Genomic DNA, 27,600 nt, shown 5'->3' with positions numbered 1-27,600 from the left:
CAAATGCTTGATAGGATCACTGGTGGAAACGACAATTCTAGAAGCTGGACGCATTTTATTTGTCATGTTGTTTCTAAGACTGGGAGGTGAGGACTTATGCTTGTGAACCCGTTTTAGTTGAGTATTTTAGCTTGTAAGATACTATTTGACTGCGTATGTGTGGTATGTTGGGGGTGTTGGTCAGATAATCAGGTATATATAATTATCAAACTTACATTGGTAGTAGAAAGGAAACACAGACTCTTTGTTTGAAGTATTTCGATTCTCCTTCAGTAATACAACTGCAGGCAGAAGTTGGTACAGAGTACAGTATATGACTGGGGAGAGCTAAGACCTGGGGAGAGAGCTAAGACATCCTGTAACTCATTTAGCCTCCCCAGTCCCCCTTGCGTGACTTTCCCTGGCAACAACATTTTAATCAATCTAACCTCTCCCTGGCAGCAGCAACCATCTTGTCAGCAATTAAAAGCTCAGAAGTGGGTTTGACCGAAACTTGACCTTTCATCACAAGTATAGGGTCATAACAAGGTGAACGAGTCTACGGATCTTCTGACAGGAGGCTGTTTTCATCAGGCCTGCGGCAGTCTTGTGTTATCAGGAAAACAATCGTATTCGCAGAAACTCAGATAGCCACGTTGGGGCCCAGACAGGAGGAATATGAGCGTAGGCAGTTTCATCCTTCTGATAGTGTCTGAAGGGCACAACACTCAAAACAGGTGTAAACACACACACAGGTCTCCTGAGAGGAGACCTTACAGTTTATCATAACACAATTTAAGTCGGAAGTTTGCATACACCTTAGCCAAATACATTTAAACTCAGTTTTTCACAATTCCTGACATTAAATCCTAGTAAAAATTCCCTGTCTTAGGTCAGTTAGGATCACCACTTTATTTTAAGAATGTGAAATGTCAGTATAATAGTAGAGAGAATTATTTTTTTCAGCTTTTATTTCTTTCATCACATTCCCAGTGGGTCAGAAGTTTACATCCACTCAATTAGTATTGGGTAGCATTGCCTTTAATTTGTTTAACTTGGGTCAAACGTTTTGGGTAGCCTTCCACAAGCTTCCCACAATAAGTTGGGTGAATTTTGTCCCATTCCTCCAGACAGAGCTGGTGTAACTGAGTCAGGTTTGTAGGCCTCCTTGCTTTTTCAGTTCTGCCCACACATTATCTATAGGATTGAGGTCAGGGCTTTGTGAAGGCCACTCCAATACCTTGACTTTGTTGTTCTTAAGCCATTTTGCCACAACTTTGGAAGTCTGCTTGGGGTCATTGTCCATTTGGAAGACCCATTTGCGACCAAGCTTTAACTTCCTGACTGATGTCTTGAGATGTTGCTTCAATATATCTACATAATTTCCCTTCCTCATGATGCCATCTATTTTGTGAAGTGCACCAGACCCTCCTGCAGCAAAGCACCCCCACAACATGATGCTGCCACCCCCATGCTTTACGGTTGGGATGGTGTTCTTCGGCTTGCAAGACTCCCCCTTTTTCCTCCAAACATAACGATGGTCATTATGGCCGAACAGTTCTATTTTTGTTTCGTCAGACCAGAGGACATCCAAAAAGTACGATCTTTGTCCCCATGTGCAGTTGCAAACCGTAGTCTGGCTTTTTTTATGGTGGTTTTGGAGCAGTGGCTTCTTCCTTGCTGGGCGGCCTTTCAGGTTATGCCGATATAGGACTCATTTTACTGTGGATATAGATACTTTTGTACCTGTTTCCTCCAGCATCTTCACAAGGTCCTTTGCTGTTGTTCTGGGATTGATTTACACCTTTCGCACCAAAGTACGTTCATCTCTAGGAGACAGAACGCATCTCCTTCCTGAGCAGTATGACGGCTGCGTGGTCCTATGGTGTTTATACTTGCGTACTATTGTTTGTACAGATGAATGTGGTACCTTTAGGCATTTGGAAATTGCTCCCAAGGATGAACCAGACTTGTGGAGGTCTACAATTGTTTTTCTGAGTTCTTGGCTGATTTCTTTTGATTTTCCCATGATGTCAAGCAAAGAGGCACTGAGTTTGAAGGTAGGCCTTGAAATACATCCACAGGTACATCTCCAATTGACTCAAATGATGTCAATTAGCCTATCAGAAACTTCTAAAGCCATGACATCATTTTCTGGAATTTTCCAGGCTATTTGAAGGCACAGTTAACAGTGTATGTAAACTTCTGACCCACTGGATTTGTGATACAGTGAATTAGAAGTGAAATAATCTGTCTGTAAACAATTGTTGGAAAAATTACTTGTCATGCACAAAGTAGATGTCCTAACCGATTTGCCAAAACTATAGTTTGTTAACCTGTCCCCCCCCCCCCCACTGAAAAGGCAGAGCCGCGAAATTCTAAAAAAATATTTTTTTAAAATATTTAACTTTCACACATTAAAGTCCAAAACAGCTAATGAAAGACACAGATCTTGTGAATCCAGCCAACATGTCCGATTTTTAAAATGTTTTACAGGGAAGACACAATATGTAAAGATGTACATCTATTACCTAAAAACACATTAGCATAATCCACCATCTTTTATTTGTCCACCAACACCAGTAGCTATCACCAATTCGGCTAAACTAAGATATCTATAGCCCCTAACCAAGAAAAAAACTCATCAGATGACAGTCTGATAACATATTTATGGTATGGGATAGGTTTTGTTAGAAAAAAGTGCATATTTCAGGTAGATGGCATAGGTTACAATTGCACCCACCGTCACAAATGGACTAGAAAAACTACATTGAGCAACGTGTTTACCTACTTACTAATCATCAAACATTTCGTAAAAATACACAGCATACACTAATCGAAAGACACAGATCCTGTGAATACAGACAATATTTCAGATTTTCTAAGTGTCTTACAGCGAAAACACAATAAATCGTTATATTAGCATAGCACATAGCACATAGCAGCCCAGCATTGATTCTAGCCAAAGTGAGCGATAAAAGTCAACATCGCCAAAATATATAAATTTTTTCACTAACCTTCTCAGAATTCTTCAGATAACACTCCTGTAACATCATATTACACAATCCATATAGAGTTTGATCGAAAATGTTTATATTTAGCCACCAAAATCATGGTTAGACAATGTGAAATGTAGCCAAGCTGGTGAGAAAATGTCCGTGCGCCACTTAGACAGTGATCTACTCTTATACATAAATACTCATAAACGTGACTAAAAAATATAGGGTGGACAGGGATTGATAGACAATTTAATTCTTAATACAATCGCGGAATTACATTTTTTAATTTATCCTTACTTTTCAATACAGTTTGCGCCAAGCGAAGCTACGTCAAAAAACATGGCGTCCTAAGCCACTAACATTTTTCGACAGAAACACGATTTATCATAATAAAAATGTCCTACTTTGAGCTGTTCTTCCATCAGTATCTTGGGCAAAGGATCCTTTCTTGGGAGTAATCGTCTTTTGGTGGAAAGCTGTCCTCTTGCCATGTGGAAATGCCAACTGCGTTCGGGATGAACTGGAAGCGTGCCCAGCAATTCACAGCGTTTCAGAAATAAATGTCCCAAAATCGCACTAAACGGATATAAATTGCTATAAAACGCTTTAAATTAACTACCTTATGATGTTTTTAACTCCTATAACGAGTAGAAACATGACCTGAGTAATATTACTCCCTCCACTAATGCTTGGAACAGGTGCGGGTCGGTGTCCTCTAGGCGCATGACGCAGCAAGAAAAGAGTGACTAGCCTCAGGGTTTTTTAATTTGTAGTGCCTGTGAACGCGCAATCGACCCCATTCAAATCGTCATCACGTAAAGGCATCCAGGGGAAGACGTAAGCAGTGTCCGTATACTCATAGCAATAACAGTGCCCTTTTAACTGACTCCAGATCAGGGGCCAAAATTTCTGAAATCTGACTCCATGTCAGGGAAATTGCTGTAGAATGGGCTCTGTTCCACTTAGAGACAAAATTTCAACTCCTATAGAAACTATAGACTGTTTTCAATCCAATAATAATAATAATATGCATATTGTACGATCAAGGATTTTGTGGGAAGCCGTTTCAAAAATTACACGATTAGCATAAATAGTCACAACAGCGCCCCCATCCTCAACAGGTTAACAAGAAATTTGTGGAGTGGTTGAAAAACTAGATTTAATGACTCCAACCTAGGGGGTGTCAAAGGGGGTGTCAAAATCAAAAGTAACAGTCAGTATCTGGTGTAGCCACCAGCTGCATTAAGTACGGCAGTGCATCTCCTCCTCATGGACTGCACCAGATTTGCCATTTCTTGCTAGGAGATGTTACCCCACTCTTCCACCAAGGTGCCTGCAAGTTCCTGGACATCTCTGGGGGGAATGGCCCCAGCCCTCACCCCTCCGATCCAACAGGTCCCAGATGTGCTCAATGGGAGATCCGGGTTCTTCGCTGACCATGGCAGAACACTGATCTTGCAGGAAATCACGCACAGAACGAGCAGTATGGCTGGTGGCAATGTCATGCTGGAGGGTCATGTCAGGATGAGGAAGGGTACCACATGAAGGAGGAGGATGTCTTTCCTGTAACGCACATCATTGAGATTGCCTGCAATTACAACAGGCTCAGTCCGATGATGCTGTGACACACCGCCCTAGACCATGACGGACCCTCCACCTCCGAATCGATCCTACTCCAGAGAACAGGCCTCGGTGTAACACTCATTCCTTTGAGGATAAACGCGAATCCGACCATCACCCCCAGAGAAGAGCACTTTTTGCCAGTCCTTTCTGGCCCAGCGACAGTGGGTTTGTGCCCATAGGCGATGTTATTGCCAGTGATGTCTGGTGAGGACCTGCCTTACAACAGGCCTGCAAGCCCTCAGTCCAGCCTCTTTCAGCCTATTGCGGACAGTGTGAGCAGTGATGGAGGGATTGTGCGTTCCTGGTGTAACTCGGGCAGTTGTTGCAATCCTGTAACTGTCCCGCAGATGTGATGTTCGGATGTATCGATCCTTTGCAGGTGTTGTTACACAAGGCCTTCCACTGCGAGGACAATTAGCTGTCCATCCTGTCTCCCTGTAACGCTGTCTTAGGCGTCTCACATTACAGACATTGCAATGTATTGCCCTGGCCACAACTGCAGTCCTCATGCCTCCTTGCAGCATGCCTAAGGCACGTTCACACAGATGAGCAGGGACCCTGGGCATCTTTCTTTTGGAGTTTTTCACAGTCAGTAGAAAGGTCTCTTTAGTGTCCTAAGTTTTCATAACTGTAACCTTAATTGCCTACCGTCTGTAAGCTGTTAGTGTCTTGACGACCGTTCCACAGGTGCATGTTCATTAGTTATTTATGGTTCATTGAATAGGCATGGGAAACAGTTTACCCTTTACAAACCCTTTACAATGAAGATCTGTGAAGTATAGTATAAGTTTAGTATATTTTCTCAACAAATACAATGCATATGCTTTTTGACTGATGTCCGTATCAGGATATTTATGTGCATTTTGATATACTAAATTGTCTGTTTATTTGAGTTTTGAGGACATGCTCAATAATTTGAAATATTAAATCCATAGACATAAAGGCGCAAAACCGCAAGCTACAAGCACTGTAACTTTTAGCCTAGCAACAAGAACCACATTTTTTCTGCTGCAGAATTCAAACCGTCATTTTTTTTTGGGGCGCCACAAATGAGTGTGTAAATGCTGTGGTCGAACTGACAACTGGAAAAACAAAGTGGGAAACTATTCCGAAAATACCTCAAAGCAGTTAAAGTGAGTAGCTAATTTGAGATGTTTTATTTATCTTATTAACTCGAATCAAGAACGCTAGCTAATTTGGCCAGTAGCCAGCAGGTCTAACTTAGCTAGCTAGGCTTGATAGGGTGACTTAAGGCTGATGAGTTTCACAGATCGCCATCTGCTACATTCACCCCCCCCAAACTCACTCCACAGCGACACCAGCGTTTGAGATGAGCACAACTGTTGTGAGAGTCCAGCTTGCTTAGCGAGTACCGCTTCCCCCTGATTCAGCTTGTACAGAGACTCAAACTCAGGACCTCTGCTTCAAAAACACACGTGACCGTCCTCCTGTACCATACCATCCCATCACGCCATTAAAAAAGGCTTCTTCAATAGCGCAAGTGGTGACACTTCAGGCTGAGGAGTGAGTTTCACAGATCCCAATCTGCTACACTAATACAAGTCTGCAGGATCCAGCAAGGTTAATCATCAAAAGACCCACGCTTATGTGATGAGAACCTTGCCTGAGACTTGAAGATTTGTTTGTTTCAAGTACTCATTATAAGGGTAACGTGACTAGGTTAAGACTTTGTTAGCCTACTGAGCTAAAGCCTAGGTATTGGTTTCGGTCGCAGGCTCTACAGTGTTTCATCCGAAATATTGGTGCGCTGACTTCCGGGTTAAGCAAGCAGTGTATCAAGAAGCAGTGCGGCTTGGCAGGGCCGTGTTTCGACCTTCAGGGCCGTGTCTCGACCTTCGCTACGTTGCAGCGATGGGACTAGACTGTAACTACCACTTGGATATCACGAAAAAGGGCAGGTTAGCATTTTTTTGGGAGGGGGGGGTTATGATATATATGCCTCTAACTTTCTCACTCATCATTATTCACAATTAGTTCAGGATTATTCGTAATCATGGTAGCATCCACATTAATGTAGAATTTGTCATTGTCCCAATAGTTTTGGCGCTCCTTGTAAGTCTTCAAATAAACAAAACACTCCAGTGATAACTAACTTTTTCATTTGAAAACTGTCGTTCAGAGTTTAGATTTAAATGCTTAATCTGTAATAATGTGCATCACCAATTTGAACTTTTTAATATATAGCCATTGATTCCTGAGGAATAAAACCTCATGAGCTTTTAGTTCAACTGCCTAACTCCATCAGAACCCAACATATAATCTTGATTTACTCCATTGATTGTAAATCATGTAATTGTAAACAACACTGTATAGCCTCAAAACATGTACTGAACAAAAATATAAACATGTGTTGGTCCCATGTTTCATGAGCTGAAATAAAGATCCCAGAAATGTTCCATATGCACAAAAAGCTTATTTTCCTCAAATGCACAAATTTGTTTACATCCTTGTTAGTCAGCATTTCTCCTTTGCCAAGATAATCCATCCACCTGACAGGTGTGGCATATCAAGAAGCTGATTAAACAGCATGATCATTACACAGGTGCATATTGTGCTGGGGACAATAAAAGGTCACTCTAAAATGTGCAGTTTTGTCACACAAAACAATGCCACAGATGTTCATTTCTCTACCATAAACCTCCTCCAACGTTGTTTTAGAGAATTTGGCAGTACATCCAACCGGCCTATTATCTGCAGACCTCGTGTAACCACACCAACCCAGGACCTCCACATCCGGCTTCTTCACCTGCGGGATCGTCTGAGACCAGCCACCCGGACAGCTGATGAAACTGAGGAATATTTCTGTCTGTTATAAAGCTCATGTTGATATGGATGGTCAGCCATTGCATCCTTAGCTCTGTTTAAAATTTGAGAGATTTACATTTCTCCAGCTCCATCCCTCATCTGTTTACCAAAACTGTGGTGGGCATTCACTTTATTTTTTGAACTGCAGATTGCCTCTTTAATGGGTAGGTTGATTCCTTGTTCACTAATGATACTTTGACTCTATTTAATTCCAGTACACCAGAGGACACTTTGGAAATACATGGAGGACAAAGACATGGGTGGAATGTTGGCGATCCGGTGCAACTCCAGTCGTCACAATCCCTCGGCTCATTGACTCAATAAAATTGTATTTTTCAACAACAACAACAAAAATCTGTAACATTTGTACACGGTGTATAAAACATTAAGAAAACCTTCCGAATATTCAGTTGCATCCCCCCTTTTCCCGTCAGATCAGCCTCAGTTCGTCAGGGTGTCAAGTTGGAGTCAACTCTGCAAGGTGTCAAGCGTTCCACAGGGATGCTGGCTCATGTTGACTCCAATGCTTCCCACAGTTGTGTCAAATTGGCTGGATGTCCTTTTGTTGGTGGTCCATTCTAGATACACACGGGAAACTGTTGAGCGTAAAAAAAAACAAGCGTTGCAGTGGTTGAGACTAACCAGTGCGCCTGGCACCTTCTACCAGACCCTGTTCAAAGGCACTTAAATCTTTTGTCTTGCCCATTCACCCTCTAAATGGCACACATACACAATCCATGTTTCAACTGTCTCAAGGCTTAAAAATCATTTTTTTAACCTGTTTTCTCCCATTCATATACACTGATTGAAGTGACATCAATAAGGGATCATAGACTGACCAAGTGAATCCAAGTGAAATCTATGTTATGTAAAGTGCAGGTGTTCTTAATGTTTTGTACACTCAGTGTATATTGTCCCATAAAATAAACTGTACTCTTCATTTTTGCAATTCCTAGTGGTGACCCCACTGCAAATCCGACTTTGAATACCTCTGCTGTAAGCAGTCTATGGACAAGGTATGACAGCAATCCGTGCCTCGGTTTAGTTTCTCTGACACTGTTTCCACATGCTAATGTTTTAGCATTTGTGGCTCAACTCACATTCAAGTCATTGGAACGAAATTGGCTTTCACGCATCATGTCCAAATCATACGAAAGTATCTAAAATCGACTGTGAAGCTCAACAAAGTCACTGAGATAATTTGAACATGAGGCGCGAAAAATGCTAGTATCGGTGCCATGCCTTGAACGGTATTTGTGCTATAAAGGCTAAAGCATTAGCGGAAACAGTGCCGCTAAGGAAACTAAACCAAAGCACGGATTGCTGTCCATATACGGCTCACAGTGTAAGGAAACCAATATGTAACTGATATGCAGTTGAAATGCTGCTGATAGTCTACAGATGGTTTGTTGAGCATCTATAGATGGATTATCCAAAATAAAGTGTTACCGAATAGATCGACTAAGTGGAAGTGGGAGGAGAATACTCAAGTAATAGGTTTGGGAAACACTGCTCTAACCATTTGATGTTTGCAGATCTGTAAGAAGTTTAACAATGTGGTAGAAGTCCTACCACTACACGGTCTGCTTATACTTCCCCAGACAACTCAGATCTGCAAACATGGAAGGGTTATAGGGTCAGGGGGATGGATAGAATTAGAATAGGTTGTCTCTCAAGTCTTTTGTATGCATTACATGTTCTCCTCGAAAGTGTTACCCAAGTTGTTAATTCAGCGGTAACACAACTACATTTATGACTACACAGACATGACCTTCTGTTTGTGTGTCTCCTCAGTTCTATCCTCGGCCCTCGACCTGGTGGACCTGAGCGAGCCCAGTGAACGCAGTAGCGGGAAGGTCAGCGTCAGCGTCAGGGAGCGTCCGAGCCCCTTGGAGCCCCGTAAGGGAAATTCTAAAAACAGCCCACGGAGAGGGAAGAGACGCGATGAGACGGAGCTCATCCAGGTGGAGGTGGAGCGCTCATCGAGCGCCCCACGAGCCCCCGAGAGGGTCTCCCTAGACTCAGGTATTGACTGCACGGTGTGTGTGTTTGGATTGAGGGGGGGGGGGGGTGGGTGAATGTTTTGTGCATGGGGGGGGTTGTGTGTTTGAGTGTTACAACATGCAGCTGTCTTCATACGGGGTACCTACAGTAATATCATTAGTCATTCATATTGGTAGGACACTTACAGTGCCTTCAGAAAGTATTCACACCCCTTGACTTTTTCCACATTTTGTATGTCAATGATCTACACAAAATGCTCTAATGTAAAACTGTAAGAAATGTTCTAGCATTTGTAAAACAATTATGAAAAATAATGCACTAATATATCTTGACTAGATTAGTATTCAACCCCCTGAGTCAATACATGTTAGTCACCTTTAGCAGCGATTACAGCTGTGAGTCTTTCTGGAAAAGTCTCTAATCTCTTTCCCCCAAAGAAAAAATAAAGTCTCTAAGAGCTTTACGCAACAGAATTGTACAATATTTGCACATTTTTCTTCAAAAGTTATTCAAGCTCTGTCAAGTTGGTTGTTGATCATTGCTAGACAGCCATTTTCAAGTCTTGCCATTGATTTTCAAGCCGATTTAAGTCAAAACTGTAACTAGGTCACTCAGGAACATTCAATGTCATCTTGGTAAGCAACTCCAGTGTATATTTGGCCTTGTATTTTACGTTATTGTTCTGCTGAAAGGTGAATGCATCTCCCACTGTCTGTTGAAAAGCAGACTGAACTCAGCCCCCGTTCTCTAGGATTTTGCATATCAATCAATCAAATGTATTTATAAAGCCATTTTTACATCAACAGTTGTCACAAAGTGCTTATACAAAACCGAGCCTAAAACCCAAGAGAGCAAGCAATGCAGATGTAGAAGCACGGTGGCTTGGAAAAACTCCCAAAAAGGCAGTAACCCACAAAGAAAACTCTGAGGGTGTCACGTTCCTGACCTGTTTTCTGTTATTTTTGTATGTGTTTAGTTGGTCAGGGCGTGAGTTGGGGTGGGCATTCTATGTTTTGTGTTTCTATGTTTAGGTCATTTGTAATTAGCCTTATATGGTTCTCAATCAGGGACAGGTGTTTGACGTTTCCTCTGATTGAGAACCATATAAAGGTAGGCTGTTCACACTGTTTGTTTGTGGGTGATTGTCTTCTGTGTCTGTGTATGTTGCACCACACGGGACTGTTTCGGTTTGTTTGTTCGTTTGTTGTAGTCTGTACCTGTTCGTGCGTTCTTCGTCATTTTGTAAGTTCTCATAGTTCAGGTCTGTCTACGTTCATTTGTTATTTTGTAGTTTGTTTAAGTATGTTCGTGTTTTCGTCTTTACTTTAATAAACTTCATTATGTCCACATTCCACACTGCGCTTTGGTCCAATCCCTACTCCTCCTCTTCTTCCGAAGAGGAGGAGGACAGTCGTTACAGAGGGGTGGCCAGTCCTCTTCTAGCTGTGCCGGGTGGAGATTATAAGAGTACATAACCATTAAGGCCAGATCTTTCTTGAAGATGTTCAAATTAGAGGTCTACACGGTTCCACTTGTACCTGAATACTCGAGACCCGATCCAGGACCCGAGCGGGTCGGATCTGATATGATTGTCTCGGGTATGTGTAAATTTAACTGACTTGTCCGGAAGGGCCCGTACTTATCCGAACGTGACTGCTGCAGTAGAGAAAAAGAGAGAAATTTTATAATTTATGCTCCTGCTCTTGCTTTTCATGAGTCTCCCTCCTTTTCATGCCTCTCCCTCCCTCCTACCTGCTCCCCATGCCACTCGCTCACAGTCTTCTCGCGCTTTATCAGCCTCAGTTAATAAGGTAATTAAAAAATTACCTTTCCGCTGTTTTCCTCACTCGGATCAGATCGGACCAGGTCTGGATCCATCCAGGTCTATACAGAACGGGTCTAATTATCCTTAGGTCCGTGTGGGAAAGCCCCAGGTCCATATTGGGTTCGGGTAGGAAAGCCGCAGGTCCATTTCAGAACAGATCCAACTTTTTGGTCCCATGAAGACCTCTAGTTCAAACGTTCATAGATGACCAGCAGGGTCAAATAATAATCACAGTGTTATAGCGGGTGCAACAGGTCAGCACCTCAGGAGTAAATGTCAGTTGGAGACTGTGAACAGGTCAGGGTTCCATAGCCGCAGGCAGAACAGCAGAAACTGGATCAGCAGCACGAACAGGTGGACTGGTGATGGGGACAGCCACGAGTTGTCCTGAAGCATGGTCCTAAGGCCGAGTATAGCCCATGAAAATCTCCCCACCGCACAATTCCGAGGAAAGGAAGGATGGGAGAGAGCAAGCAAGCCAGTGACTCAGCCACCGTAATAGGGTCAGAGGCAGAAAATCCCAGTGGAGAGAAGGGAGCCGGCTAGGCAGAGACAGCAAGGGTGGTTCGTCACTCCAGTACCTTGTTGTTTACCTTCGCACCCCTGGGTCAGAAGAGATGAGTCTTGAGTAAAGACTTAAAGGTTCGGACCGAGTCTGCATCTTTCACATGGATCGGCAGACCATTCCATAAAAACGGAGCTCTATAGGAGAAAGCTCTGCATCCAGTTGTTTGCTTAGAAGGCCTGCGTCTTGTGAACGTAGCGTAGGTATGTACGGCAGGAACAAATCGATGAGATAAGTACAGTAGGAGTAAGTCCATGTAATGCTTTGTAGGTTAGCAGTAAAACCTTGAAATCAGCCCTAGCTTTAAGAGGAAGCCAGGCCAGCACTGGAGTAATATGATCAAATGTATTGGTTCTAGTCAAAATTCTAGTAGCTGTATTTAACACTAGCTGAAGTTTATTTAGTGCCTTATCCGGGTTGCCGGAGAGTAGAGCATTGCAGTAGTCTAATCTTAAAGTGACAAATCAATCAATCAATCAATTTTATTTTATATAGCCCTTCGTACATCAGATAATATCTCGAAGTGCTGTACAGAAACCCAGCCTAAAACCCCAAACAGCTAGAATGCAGGTGTAGAAGCACGGTGGCTAGGAAAAACTCCCTAGAAAGGCCAAAACCTAGGAAGAAACCTAGAGAGGAACCAGGCTATGAGGGGTGGCCAGTCCTCTTCTGGCTGTGCCGGGTGGAGATTATAACAGAACTATGCCAAGATGTTCAAAAATTTTCATAAGTGACAAGCATGGTCAAATAATAATCATGAATAATTTTCAGTTGGCTTTTCATAGCTGATCATTAAGAGTTGAAAAACAACAGGTCTGGGACAGGTGGCGGTTCCATAACCGCAGGCAGAACAGCTGAAACTGGAATAGCAGCAAGGCCAGGCGGACTGAGGGCAGCAAGGAGTCACCACGGCCGGTAGTCCCGACGTATGGTCCTAGGGCTCAGGTCCTCCGAGAGAAAGAAAGAGAGAAGGAGAAAATTAGAGAGGGCCAAGATTTTCAAAATGTTCATAAATGACAAGCATGGTCAAATAATAATCAGGAATAAATCTCAGTTGGCTTTTCATAGCCGATCATTAAGAGTTGAAAACAGCAGGTCTGGGACAGGTAGGGGTTTCGTAACCGCAGGCAGAAACAGTTGAAACTGGAATAGCAGCAAGGCCGGGCGGACTGGGGACAGCAAGGTGTCAGCATGCCCGGTAGTCCTGACGTATGGTCCTAGGGCTCAGGTTCTCAGAGAGAAAGAGAGAACGAGAGAATTAGAGAGAGCATACTTAAATTCACACAGGACACTGGATAAGACAGGAGAAGTACTCCAGGTATAACCAACTGACCCTAGCCCCCCGACACATAAACTACTGCAGCATAAATACTGGAGGCTGAGACAGGAGCGGTCAGGAGACACTGTGGCCCCATCCGAAGAAACCCCCGGACAGGGCCAAACAGGAAGGATATAACCCCACCCACTCTGCCAAAGCACAGCCCCCACACCACTAGAGGGATATCCTCAACCACCAACTTACAATCCTGAGACAAGGCCGAGTATAGCCCACAAAGGTCTCCACCACAGCACAACCAAGGGGGGGCGCCAACCCAGACAGGAAGTTCACGTCAGTAACTCAACCCACTCAAGTGACGCACCCCTCCTAGGGACGGCATGAAAGAGCACCAGCAAGCCAGTGACTCAGCCCCAGTAACAGGGTTAGAGGCAGAGAATCCCAGTGGAGAGAGGGGAACCGGCCCTGGAGAGACAGCAAGGGCGGTTCGTTGCTCCAGAGCCTTTCCGTTCACCTTCACACTCCTGGGCCAGACTACACTCAATCATATGACCTACTGAAGAGATAAGTCTTCAGTAAAGACTTAAAGGTTGAGACCGAGTCTGCGTCTCTCACATGGGTAGGCAGACTGTTCCATAAAAATGGAGATCTATAGGAGAAAGCCCTGCCTCCAGCTGTTTGCTTAGAAATTTTAGGGACAATTAGGAGGCCTGCGTCTTGTGACCGTAGCGTACGTGTAGGTATGTACGGCAGGACCAACTCGGAAAGATAGGTAGGAGCAAGCCCATGTAACGCTTTATAGGTTAACAGTAAAACCTTGAAATCAGCCCTTGCCTTAACGGGAAGCCAGTGTAGGGAAGCTAGCACTGGAGTAATATGATCAAATTTCTTGGTTCTAGTCAGGATTCTAGCAGCCGTATTTAGCACTAACTGAAGTTTATTTAGTGCTTTATCCGGGTAGCCGGAAAGTAGAGCATTGCAGTAGTCTAACCTAGAAGTAACAAATGCATGGATTAATTTTTCTGCATCATTTTTGGACAGAACATTTCAGGTTTGTGCAATGTTACGAAGATGGAAAAAGGCTGCTCTTGAAATATTTTTGATATGTTCATTTCTTTTTACCATAAACTCCCTATTCTTGTTGATGACAAGCATACCCATAACATGATTCAGCAACCACCATGCTTGAAAATATGAAGAGTGGTACTCAGTGATGTGTTGTGTTGGATTTTCCCCAAACATAATGCTTTGTATACAGAACATAAAGTGAATTTCTTTGCCACATTTTTTGCAGTTTTACTTTAGTGCCTTATTACAAACAGGATGCATGTTTTGGAATATTGTATTCTGTACAGGCTTCTTTCTTTTCACTCTGTGGAGTAACAACAGTGTTGTTGATCCATCCTCAGTTTTCTCCTATCACAGCCATTAAACTCTATACATTGGCCTCATGGTGAAATCCCTGAACGGTTTCCTTCCTCTAGGGCAACTTAGTTAGGAAAGACGCCTGTATCTTTGTAGTGACTGGGTGTATTGATACACCATCCAAAGTGTAATTAATAACTTCACCATCCTCAAAGGGATATTCAATGTCTTTGCGAGGCATTGGAAATCCTCCCTGGTCTTTGTGGTTGAATCTGTGTTTGAAATGTACTGCTCGACTGAGGGACCTTACAGATAATTGTATGTGTGGGTTACAGAGATGAGGTATTTGTTTAAAGAACCATGTTAAACCCTGCTATTGTCCAGGCAACTTATGTTACTTGTTAAGCAAATGTTTACTCCCTAACTTATTTAGGCTTGCCATAACAAAGGGGTTGAATACTTATTGACTCAAGGCATTTTAGCTTTTCATTTTTAATGTGCTCAATTTTACATTCAGGCTGTAACACAAAATGTGGGAAAAGTCTAGGGGTGTAAATACTTTCTGAAGGCTCTGAATGTCTTTAATAATAATAATGTGCTTTTTCATGAGAAGGATGCAAAAGGCATAACAATCTCTTCACGCCATTCCTATGACTGTTTTGGCTTAAATCCCTGTCTCCCAAATCACTGCTCATAGCTACTCTAAACTAGGCCAGGTTAAGGTTTCACTGGATTGACCAATTCTTTGCATGTGTAAATGTCAGCTTGCCGGTGAATAATAAACTGTTCAATTGACCAGTGCAAAGCCTCAAGCCACACAGCTATCCTATTTTCTACATCATCATGGTGCTGTCATATGATTTACGCAGTGAATCTGTTCTTAGCCTAATGTCTTATTTAGATGTCTCTATAACCACGTTTCCATCCACAGTTTTTATGCGAGTATAGTCAAACAGTATAAACATAAAATCATGACAGCTATGACGGAAACAGGTAGCTTCGGTAGAATTGTATAAATGTCGACAGATCCTTTGTTCATTCGACGTGGTGGGATCTTTTTATCTTGGGGAAAACGAATTATGTGAGAAATGGAATTGGAAACGCCTTTATGTGCAAATGTTTTTTTTATTTTTATTTTATTTTATTTTTTTTATTTTTTTTATTTATTTTTTATTTTTATTTTTAGGGGTGGATCAGCTTAGTATTGCGGAAAGAATGTTGCTTCCAATGTAATTGTCTGCATCATTTCCATTCCCCCATATTTTTTTGGGTAAATATATATATCCATACACGTATGCATACATATACACATATATACATACACATACCTATATAGACATACATACTTTTTTAAAGAATATGCCTTTATTATTATTCCCCGCCACCCTACCACCAATCCCCCAATTGGAGTAAACTTATAAACACTTCTGCTTTTACCTTCAATTTCTACATCTTATTACCTATCTTACAGACACAGTCCACTTTACAATAGTTCTCTCTTATTTGTTCTTAGTCCTTCCTCTATTTCTGTTGTCCATCCAATTTTATTTCCACTTGTAACTGTGCTATTTCACAAAAGCTCCGCACCTATACACATTTCACAGATCCCGTATGCCCTATATTGTTTATCTTGTTATTAGTCCCACCCTTCAGCTCCACCCAACCCCTCCCATCTATCTTTCAACATCATCCATTTCGGATTTCTATTTGCCATACATTTCTCAACTGTGCTGTGATGCTTCACAAAAGACCTGAACCTTCCTATTCTCATAGCTTCTACAGATTGTAAATTAAAAATAAACATCTTTGCCAAAATAATTATTATATTATTGATTGATTGACTATGGCTTTTCAAATCCCCCAGTATTGCTATCTGTAGCGTTAGTTTTAGGCAAATGTTGCAATTCTTCAGCCATTCCTGGACCTGTGACCAAAAACGAGCTACATATGGACAATACCAAAATAAATGATCTAATGACTCTGCCTCCTCACAACAGAATCTGCAGAGCTGGGAAGATTGTATACCCCATATATATAACATTCTATTAGTTGCAAGAATTTTGTACAGTAATTTATATTGAAAAATTCGAAGTTTTGAATCCGGCGTTGTTTTGCGTATCAATTCATAAACCATGTGCCATGGAATGGGTACATCGAAAATCTCTTCCCAACTATTTTGCAATTTGTATGGCACAGCTGTTAGTTTTTTGGTCCTTAAATGAAATTGGTATATGTTTTTATTTATCACACTTTTCTTTAACCATTTTTGTTCTTTAATACAGGGCCGACATACAAGTTCCTTACTTTTTTCCCCTTCTACTTGCCTCTTCCATTTTTGTGGTAATGCTGCAATTAATTGGTTGTAATTTTGGGTAGAGCAGACTTTTCCATATGTCTGTGTTAGCTGCATGTGTGACATAACTCCACCAGTCCTATTTATGATATCATTCACAAAAATTATACCTTTTTTAAACATTTTTTCGATAAATACAGTTTTTTTATCAATTATTATATTTGAATTTAACCACAATATTTGTTGTACTATTTGTTCCGTCCTTTCAGGTGGATTAAACTGAAATTGCAACCAACTTTCTAAGGCTTGTTTAAAGAATAAGGATATTTTGGAGATCATTTCCTTTTCAAACAACCGAAAATGAGCAGGTGTAATCTGAATAAAGGGAAAAAGGCCCTTCTTGAACATAGGATGAGACATTCGTACCAGTTTACTAGAGAACCAGTTTGGATTTAAGTATAACTTTTGTATGACCGATGCCTTTAGTGAGAGGTCTAATGCTTTAATATTTAATAATTTCTGCCCTCCGAATTCATATTCGTTATATAAATAGGCCCTTTTAATTTTATCTGGCTTGCCGTTCCAAATAAAATTGAATATTTTTTGTTCATATAATTTAAAAAACAGGTCACTAGGTGTAGGCAAAACCATAAGCAAATAGGTCAACTGTGATATGACTAAAGAGTTAATTAGGGTGATTTTTCCACAAATAGACAGGTATTTTCCTTTCCATGGTAGCAAGATCTTATCTATTTTTGCTAACTTTCTATAAAAATTTATTGGAGTGAGATCATTTCTTTCTTTTGGGATTTTTATACCGAGTATGTCCACATCTCCGTCAGACCATTTAATTGGTAAACTACATGGCAATATAAAATGTGTATTTTTTAGTGATCCAATACGTAATATGGTACATTTATCATAATTTGGTTTTAATCCAGAGAGGATAGCAAAGGTATCTAGATCCTCTATGAGGCCCTGGAGAGACTCTAGTTGTGGTTTTAAAAGAAAACATGAATCATCAGCGTACAATGACACCTTAGTTTTTAAGCCATGGATTTCTAATCCTTTAATATTAATGTTTGATCTAATTTTAACAGCTAACATTTCGATGGCAATAATAAATAGATATGCCGATAGTGGACAACCTTGTTTTACTCCTCTAGATAGTTTAAAACTTTCTGAGATGTAGCCATTATTTACTATTTTACACCTAGGGTTACTATACATAATTTTAACCCATTTTATAAGAGATTCCCCAAAATTGAAATATTCTAGGCATTTATATATAAACTCCAGTCGTACTTTATCAAAAGCCTTTTCAAAATCAGCTATGAAAACCAGGCCTGGTGTCCCCGATATCTCATAGTGTTCTATTGTTTCCAGTACTTGCCTTATATTATCTCCAATGTATCGTCCATGTAAAAAACCTGTCTGATTAGGATGAATAATATCTGACAAAACTTTTTTTATTCTATGCGCCAAGCATTTTGCTAGGATTTTTGCATCACAACACTGAAGTGTAAGAGGTCTCCAATTTTTTAATTGGACTGGATCTTTATATATACCACTTGGGTCCTGTTTCAGTAATAACGATATCAGACCTTCTTGTTGTGTGTCTGATAATCTACCATTTATATAGGAGTGGTTAAAACAAGTTAATAATGGTCCTTTGAGTATATCAAAAAACGTTTTGTATACTTCCACTGGTATGCCATCCAGCCCTGGAGTTTTCCCATCTTTAAAGGCCCCAATTGCAACAAGCAGTTCCTCCTCTGTAATTTGGCCTTCACATGAGTCTTTCTGTTCAGATGTTAATTTTACATTATTAATAGGAAAAAAATCCATACAATTAGTTTCAGTTAGTGGAGATGGAGGAGCCTGAAACGAAAACATATTCTTAAAGTACTTTACTTCCTCTTTCAAAATATCATTTGGTGAATCATGCGTGACTCCATCATTTGTCACAAGTTTTAATACATTTTTTTTGGTAGCATTTCTATATTGAAGATTGAAAAAGAATTTGGTGCATTTTTCCCCATATTCCATCCAGTTCGCTTTATTTTTATAATATATTACACTGGATCTTTCTTGAATAAGTTCCTCCATTTCTTTTTGTTTTTCCTCTAAATTATTCTGTGCCTCTATGGTACCGTTTTTATTGCTATCTAACTGTACTGTTAGTCCTTCAATTTCCTTTGTTAATATGGACTCTTTTGATCTAAATTGCTTTTGTTTTATAGATGAGTACTGAATTGCATGGCCTCTAAAGGCACACTTAAAAGTGTCCCATACAATAAGGGGATCTGCTGTACCTATGTTATGTCTGAAAAAGTCAGTTATAAAATCTTCTGTCCTAGTTCTAAACAATTTATCATCTAGTAGACTTTGATTAAATTTCCAATATCCTCGCCCACGTGGAAATTCTGTAAGAGAAATATATATGCCAATTATGTGATGATCCGACCGCATTCTATCCCCTATCAACACTTTTTTAACTTTTGGTGCCAGAGAGAATGGAATAAGAAAGTAGTCAAGACGACTAGCTTGATTCAGCCTCCGCCATGTATATCTCACTAAATCAGGGTATTTAAGTCTCCATATATCCACTAATTCCAATATATCCATGACATTCATGATTTCCTTAAGTGCCTGAGGGTGATAATTTGTAGTGTGATTTCCTTTCCGGTCTATAGAGCTATTTAAGACCGTATTAAAATCTCCCATTATAATAATAGAGTCTAGTGTTGCTTGTAGAGTTGATAAGTTCTTATATATATTTTCAAAGAAGCTTGGATCATCATTATTCGGACCGTATAGGTTAACAAGCCATATTTGTTTATTGTCCAATAACATATTTAAAATAATCCATCTACCTTGAGGATCTGTTTGGACAATTTGCACATTTGGATCAAAATTATTGTTAATTAAGATCATCACCCCTTTTGAATTTCTTTGCCCATGGGAGAAATATATTTTGCCCACCCAGTTCTTTTTCCACAAAACTTCATCTAAAACTGTTGAATGGGTTTCCTGTAAACAATAAATATTATAATCCTTCTCTTTTAGCCAGGTAAATACTGATCGTCTTTTCTTATTATCTGCTAAGCCATTACAATTGTAACTGGCTATACTTATTTCACCACTTACCATGAGACACACCTTTCATTCTTTTAATCAGAATATATTTTTGTAAACGTACTATTAAAAAGTAACATAATGATTGAGTGTCTATATAGTTGTACCATGATATTTGCATTTCTACTAAGTAAACCTCCAATTGGTCCCTACTATTCCACCCGCTAAAAGGCCTCATCTCGAGATGGCTTGTCATCCCAATGCCCGGCAGACCACCCTCGACCCCCTGTATCCCATAGCCCTGAACCGACTGGGATCCATTCTTTGAAAAGAGCATACAGTTCCATTTACCGAATTGAAGTAAATCAATTGCCATATGCATTTCCATTGCCGTCACCTCGATTTGTATTATATATAGCTGTGGATCATCCTCTATTGTACCTTACATCTTTTACTTCTTCTTTCGCAACAGTTGTGGGATACACACATACACACTCAGCCCTTACCCCCACACAACCATAAGCTCACTTTCTCAACAGTTGCACCATCCCAGAGCCCAACTCAAGATGGGTCATGATTTCCAAATGCCATTGCAGTTGCAGCTGCATGAGAAGGCCTGCAAGACCGCGCAAAAAAATAAGCAAAAATTGAAATTTATTTACCATTGTCATATCCTAGATAATGGCCGTCAAATGTACACCCTATTCTTGAAAAAAACACCCACAATACGGCCACCAGTCATGACCATGTCCCCACGCATCTCCATGCAGTCCGACCTTGATTCTGTGCCACCAGGGCCACAATAATATACCCCCTCTCTGAATGTCCGAGTGTGACCCCCTCCCCATGGGTTACTGCAGCTAGTGTTGCCAGCACTGCCACTGCCTGGGTGGGGGTACCCCACCGAAATCCCCACCGGCTAGGTACAAGGTCGTCAAGGTTCTCATTAGCAGCTTTGAGAAATTCCTTGTATATTTTCCTCTCCCTTTAGGGGGCTTTGGCTTTGCAGGACCAACCCTGCCAAGCAGGCTCAGAATCTTGAGGGGGCAGTGCTGCTCTTGGTCTCTGACCTCATTTTAGCTGCATATAGACCGCTTACAGCGAGCACATAAAACAGTTAGGGACTTCTCCTTAATATCTGGGTCATTCAGGTGGGTGTCTAGGGTATAGGGCCATAGACAGTACCATTAAAATAGGATAATAATTAGATATAATTTATTAAGATAAAAAAAATGTAGTTTTCCATGATAGGACAATAAATAAATAAGACGTATAATTCATTATAAAAGTATATCCATCATCTGAACAACATTGAAAGCCCTCTCATACCCGGCTCACAGCAATACATTGGCTCTGGGATATGCAACCATTTCATTACTCACTCACTCAACTTTCCAAACATAACAAATAAGATAAAAAATAAAATAAACACAAACCATACCATCCACACATACTGTGCCTTCTGTTTACTTAGTTTTTATCTTCACTGTGTAAAAATAGTGCTTGTGTGTTCAATTAGTTATATGTGAAGATTTATAAAAAAGCTATATTTTTTGTTGTATTGTTACAATCAGTAACCGGGCTTGAATTGTGTTTATTTTCCTCGTCTATGAGAATTTTGTAAATTTTAAAATAACCATGGAGTAGTCTTTGTGTCTCTGAACAACTGGTTATCAATATATAGTTTATCAACGACGAGAGCTACTCGTTTCGCTTTTAATCTGTTTTCTTTGAAAATTGGATACAGAACTTTGCGCCGTTCTGCAATTTCTTTCGGAAACTGATCATTCATGCCAATTTTGGTCCCAGCAAGTCTTTTACCTAGGCTTTTAACCATTATTTTATCTTTAAATGAAGCAAATTTTGCAACGATTGGGCGTTCGTACCTCTGCCCTCTCTGTCCGAAGCGGTGAACACGTTCAAGTTGGATTTTGTCGACAACTTCGCATGGAATCTGAAGCGCTGTACGGAGGAACTCTCTAACTATAGATTCAGGAACTTCTCCTTCTTTTTCTTGGATACCTGTAAGTACCAAATTCTCTCTCATGGATCTTGTTTGAATCTCCAGTAAGGCTTCCTTCAGAACGATGTTCTCTTTTTTAATTCCATTCATTTCGGTTTGAATCTTATTGACTGTCCCTTTTAGCGCGTGTGTTTCCTTCTCCAATGTCGCAGCTTTTTCATCACTCATCTCTAGGCTTGCCTTTAACTCTTTTATATCCTTACTAAGTAATTCAAGTAAACCCAGTTTGTCATTTATTGATTTTAACAGATCAGTTTCGACCTTTACCATTCCCGGTGGTGAGAATATTAAATCGTCAGTATCTGTCGAAGAATCTCGCTTGCGTTTTGTAAACGGTTCCCCTGTCTTATTCTCCGTCATGTTTGGTTGTTGTCTGTGTTCGTAATATTTGTCGATAAATGTCTCTAGTCTTAGGATTTGTTTTGTGTTATTATCCAGATTGAAGGTTTATCACTCACCAGATTATGTAGTGCTAATATTTTAGTATATTTAGCAGCTATTTCGAATATTATGTTTTATCTTGAGGTGCTCTACATAACTTCGTTCAGTCCGCCATTACCTTTACTTTACCTTTACGTCCGTCGTCTACGTCCTACGTCCTACCTCTCTCTCTCTTTATGTGCAAATGTTGATATAATAAGCATCATATGGAAATAAACTTTGAGTCACGCAATGATATGGTGTGTGTGGTCCTCCTACTACGACTTGGGAAACCATGCAGTTTATTAGGCTTCAGATGAAATCATTTATGATGAACTTCACAGGGTGGTGAAAGTGCATGGTGATCTTGATGCTCCTTCCAATAAATGTCGAGGGTCTGATTCTGGTGACATGAGGATCGATGCTTGACTGCCACTTGACAAATAAAAAATATTCTTGCTCTTATCCATAATAATCATCATCATAGACGAGCCTACTCGAGCTGTTGGCTAGAGCGCAAGTGCCAAGACTAGAGTCGGCACATTTGCTATTTAACGCAACAGTTTGAGACAAAACTATCGGTGGAGTTGAAAATGTGAGGGAAACACATTGAACTTTATTTGGTACATGAAAACGTAAGCAAAGAATTACATTTTGTGTGCACTATGTCATCACACACTGACTTTTATCCGCAACAAGTCTGTTTGGTGGGAAAATGGATGTAAACCTAGCTACTGACACTGACTGACCTAGGGGCAATTTAAAAATAACTTTCGTACACACAGATTTGATTGTAAATTGTGCATACAGCTAAATCCATCCAACCAACCATTGTAATTTATATATCTTGAACTTAACATCAATATATGTGATTTACTTGGAATATGCTCTAGTATGGTTTGTGTGAAAATTTGCATCACTGTTATGTTCCTATTGTTGGATAGCACTATGCTAACAGTACTTTGTGGATAGCATTATGCAAACAGTTCTATGTTCTTGTCCATGTTGTCGGATAGCATTATGCTAACAGTTCTATGTTTCTCTCTATGTCTTGTGGATAGTATTATGCTAACAGTTCTACACCCTTTATTCCTTCTGCTCAGTCAGTTCCTCTTCTCCTTTGGAGAAATGGGAGGAAGTGAATCTTCACCCTGAAGGTGCCCTGAATGACAGCAGGAAGAGAAGATACGAAAGGAAGTGCACCTCACACCACTCCTCCAGTGAATTAATATGGTAAAGAAGGCAGTCTGAAATCTGTATGAGCCTTCAAATGGCTTTCTTTATTTATTATTTAACCAGGCAAGTCAGTTAAGAACAAATTCTTATTTACATTGACGGCCTACCATGGCTATACTTTCCTCCTCGTCCACTTTAAACATCAAGCCTTAACGTGTTAGAAATAGAGTTCGATCAATTACGTGTTATAAGCTACAGGAAACAAAACATAAAAAATGAAATATTGCTAGAAATATGAATAGTGGTTGTGAACAGATTTTTTTTATTTTGTTGTACAACTGTAGTATTAGAGTATATTGCAGTAGTATACCTTCCACTGTCGTATACCTTTCCCTTCTATACCAGAAATGTTTACCCTTCTTTCTCCCCAGGTCAGCAGAGTTTAAAACAAATCCATCTGTGAAAAACTCATTTGAAGTCAATAGCATTGATGACGAGGACCACATATCAGCACTAAAGGTCTACACAACCTCCATTAACATGTTTACTTATAGAAAAGCATGTGAAGTTATGGTATCTCCCTTGAAAATAATCATATACAGGTCAAGTTTCACCACTAAGTGTGAGGATGTATCGAAAGCTATTTTAAAGTATATATCGGTGTCCCCATTGCCTCTCGGGATGATAAGTGTGACCCCTCACACAGTTAAAGGGGATGGTTTTTGCTGATCTTGCATTTCTGTGTATGTGTGCGTGCGTGCGTGTGTGTGTGTGTGTCGTGCACATTTCTGTGTCCTACAGGACCCAGTACCCCAACAAGTGCGGCCCAGTCTCCGTCACCTCTTAGGCAGACATCATTCCCAGGAGGAGGAGTTTGTAAGAGCAAAGGCTGCTGTAGAGGTGAGAGATGAATACACACACATAATCTAAGATATTTGTTTGCTGGAAGTAGTAGTTAGGTAAGGACTAAAACTTTAAAAAAAAATCCTACACATCTGTTATCTACAAGTTTCCACAAGTTATGTTATCTACAAGTTACCCCCGCACAGGATACAACAGGTGTAAAACAGTACAGTGAAATGCTTACCTTGAGAGCTCTTTTCGAACGATGCAGTAATAATATACAGTAGATAATAATAGGAAATATAAATATATAAACCATACAATAACTACAATGAGAATTAAAGAAACACGAGAATGCAAGTCTATATACAGTCCAGGTCAGTGCCAGTACCTTATTCAATGTGCAGGGGTACTGGAGTGGTTGAGGTGGGTTTATACATAAAAAGTGACTGGTAGTAGGATATACATGTAAACATGGCTGAAAAGGGACTGGTAGCAGGAATATATAAATACGTATGGTAATATGTGACCGACCGCCTCGATTCATTCTTATGGTTGCTCGACTACAAGTTTTGAGATTATGCTGCGGTACTTAGAGGTAATTTGTGGTTTGGTACGGTACCATGCGTCACTGCTTCATTTCTGAAGCCCAGCGCAAGGGGGAGTTAGAGCACTGATTATGCTTTTGGGTCCTACTGTGTCTCTAACTGACAATGAATGGGCGACATAAACCTAAATAGAAACTGATAATTGTGCATGACTTCAACATTGAATTTCAATTAACTGAATGATGAGGATGAAGGTGATTGAATTGAGAAGAATAGTGTAACACCATATCCGCGTGCGCCATCGTGCACAAATTGATTTTGTCCCCCCACATCAAACGCGATCATGACACGCAGGTTGAAATGTCAAAACAAACTCTGAACCAATTATATTAATTTGGGAGGGGTTGAAAAGCATTAAACATTTATGGCAATTTAGTTAGCTAGCTTGCAGTTGCTAGCTAATTTGTCCTATTTTAGCTAGCTTGCTGTTGCTAGCTAATTTGTTATGAACGTTGAGTTGTTATTTCACCTGAAATGCACAAGGTTCTCTACTCGGACAATTAATCCACACATAAAACGGTCAACTGAATCGTTTCTAGCCATCTCTCCTCCTTCCAGGCTTTTTCTTCTTTGGACTTTAAATGACGATTGACAACTAACTTTCATGAGGTGTATTACCACCACTGACCTCAATCACCCATGTGGGTATAACCAATGAGGAGATGGCATGTGGGCAAATGCTTCTAAAAGCCAATGAGGAGATGGGAGAGGCAGGACTTGCTGCGGGTTCTGCGCCACAAATAGAAGCAACTTCTATTTTAGCGCCTGGCAACGCAGACACACGCGACCCGAGCGGTGTGGTCAGCATGTAAGAATTGCTATTCCTCTGTCCTGCACGCGCACACCCAGAAAAGCACACACTTTTTTGTTACTACTCATCAGTATTCTTACTTACTAAAACCGTTGTTACACTAAGAAACAAAAATTTTCAATTATATTCCAGGATATTCTTAAGATATATGTATTGACTGAATATAAGCAAGTGTCTGCTAAATGATCAAGTTGATGGCGCGGTTATATAGCCCCGGCACCTACATAAAGCTGAGTGACTCACTCATGCATGGCTTTGGATCAAAATAAATAAGTACCAACATTCTTTTCTGATAGTCTTTTAATAAAGAAATGTTTTGGTTATTCTGACCTGGACACCATGTATTATAGTCTCTAAAAGGAAATATTTTACAACCGTTTCTTGCGCATATCATTTTCCATATGAATCCATAACGAATTACTATGGGAATAAATATCACTGAATGACAGAAATATTGGAACAAAGTAGGCTAACGAAGGTAAACAAATTGCTTACTGGAAAATAAATTAATGGAAGAGGCAAGTGGAAGGGGGGAAAGACAGCATTCAGAGGTCAAGACAGCGCAGCTCTGAGACAAGCATGGGGACTGGTCTTGATAAATCAACAAGATTTTTTTTTTCACTGAGTCTCCGTTTGGGTATTGGTTAGACTACAATTAGGGTGTGGAAATGTTAGGATTATTTTGCTCTTACTGTAGTACTGTAGCCTACTCCCGACCATTATGGGCGATTAGCAGGACAATAGACTCTTGCCAACACCTCTCTGTATTTTTTTTATTCTTTGTGCAAGGCAATTCATCAGCATTAAAAACTTAAAAACAACTCATAGGCTTCTACTTCCAGCTTATACATACTATATACAGTTTACGGACACAGTGTAGTTTACAATAGTTATATTTTATTTGTTTTTAGTCCCATCCTACAGCCTCTCTCAACCCCTCCCATCTATCTCTGAACACCATCCAGTTTTTTCTATTTGCCATATATTTTTCATCTGGGCTGTGATGTTTCACAAAAGTTCTGAACCTTTCTATTCTCATAGATTCTACAAATTAAAGATAAATATTTTTGCTAAGATTATTATTATATTATTAATCGATTGACTATGACTTTTTAAATCACCCAGCAGTGCTATTTGCAGAGTTAGCTCCAGGTAAATGTTGCAGAGCTGGGATGGTTGTATCCCCCATATATACAGTATATAACATTCTATTGGTTGCAAGAATTTTGTATAATCATTTTAAATTGAACATTTCTACATTTTGAATACAGCGTTGTTTTGTGTATTAGTTCATAAACCATGTGCCATGGAATCGGTACATCGAGAATCTCTTCCCAACTATTTTGCTATCTGAATGATACAGCTGTCAGTATTTTGGTCCTTAAATGAAACTGGTATACTTTTTTATTTATCATAATTGTCTTTACCAATTTTGGTCTTTAATGCAGGGCCGACAGACAAGTTCCTTAATTTCTCCCCTTTCCACTTGCTTCCTTCATTTTTGCTGTAATGCTGCAATTAGTTGGTTGTAATTTTGAGTAGAGCAGACATTTCCACATATTTTTGTTAGCTGCATGTGTGACAACTCCACCAGTCCTATTTATGAAAATAATTTACAAAGATTATGCCGTAATATTTGTTGTAATATGTTATTTTCTGGTGGATTAAACTGAAATTGCAACCAACTTTCAATGATTTGTTTTAAAAATAGCGATATTTTGGAAATTATTTCATTTTCAAATAACCGAAAGTGAGAGTTTGAAATCTGAATAAAGGAGAAAAGGACATTCTTGAACATGGGGTGGGCCATTCTTACTAATCTGCTAGAGAACCAGTTCGGATTTAAGCAAACTCAGAAAAAAAAAAGAAACGTCCTCTCACTGTCA

The 27,600-nt window shown here is 40.1% G+C and overlaps 1 protein-coding gene across 2 annotated transcripts in view; it reads left to right on the top strand.

The window, feature by feature from the left end:
* pex5lb (peroxisomal biogenesis factor 5-like b) overlaps positions 1–27,600 on the top strand; it is a 146,779-nt gene that overhangs the window by 79,252 nt on the left and 39,927 nt on the right. For both annotated transcript variants that reach the window (XM_055867632.1, XM_055867633.1), the window contains 4 exons: positions 9,222–9,452; positions 23,380–23,509; positions 23,884–23,971; positions 24,254–24,352. In XM_055867632.1, coding sequence (XP_055723607.1) covers positions 9,222–9,452; positions 23,380–23,509; positions 23,884–23,971; positions 24,254–24,352 — 548 coding nt within the window. The remainder of the gene's footprint in view (positions 1–9,221; positions 9,453–23,379; positions 23,510–23,883; positions 23,972–24,253; positions 24,353–27,600) is intronic.

This window comes from Salvelinus fontinalis, chromosome 17, assembly GCF_029448725.1.
Source record: "Salvelinus fontinalis isolate EN_2023a chromosome 17, ASM2944872v1, whole genome shotgun sequence".
NCBI classification, from domain to species: Eukaryota; Metazoa; Chordata; class Actinopteri; order Salmoniformes; family Salmonidae; genus Salvelinus; species Salvelinus fontinalis.
This window is presented reverse-complemented; position numbering and strand designations above follow the sequence as displayed.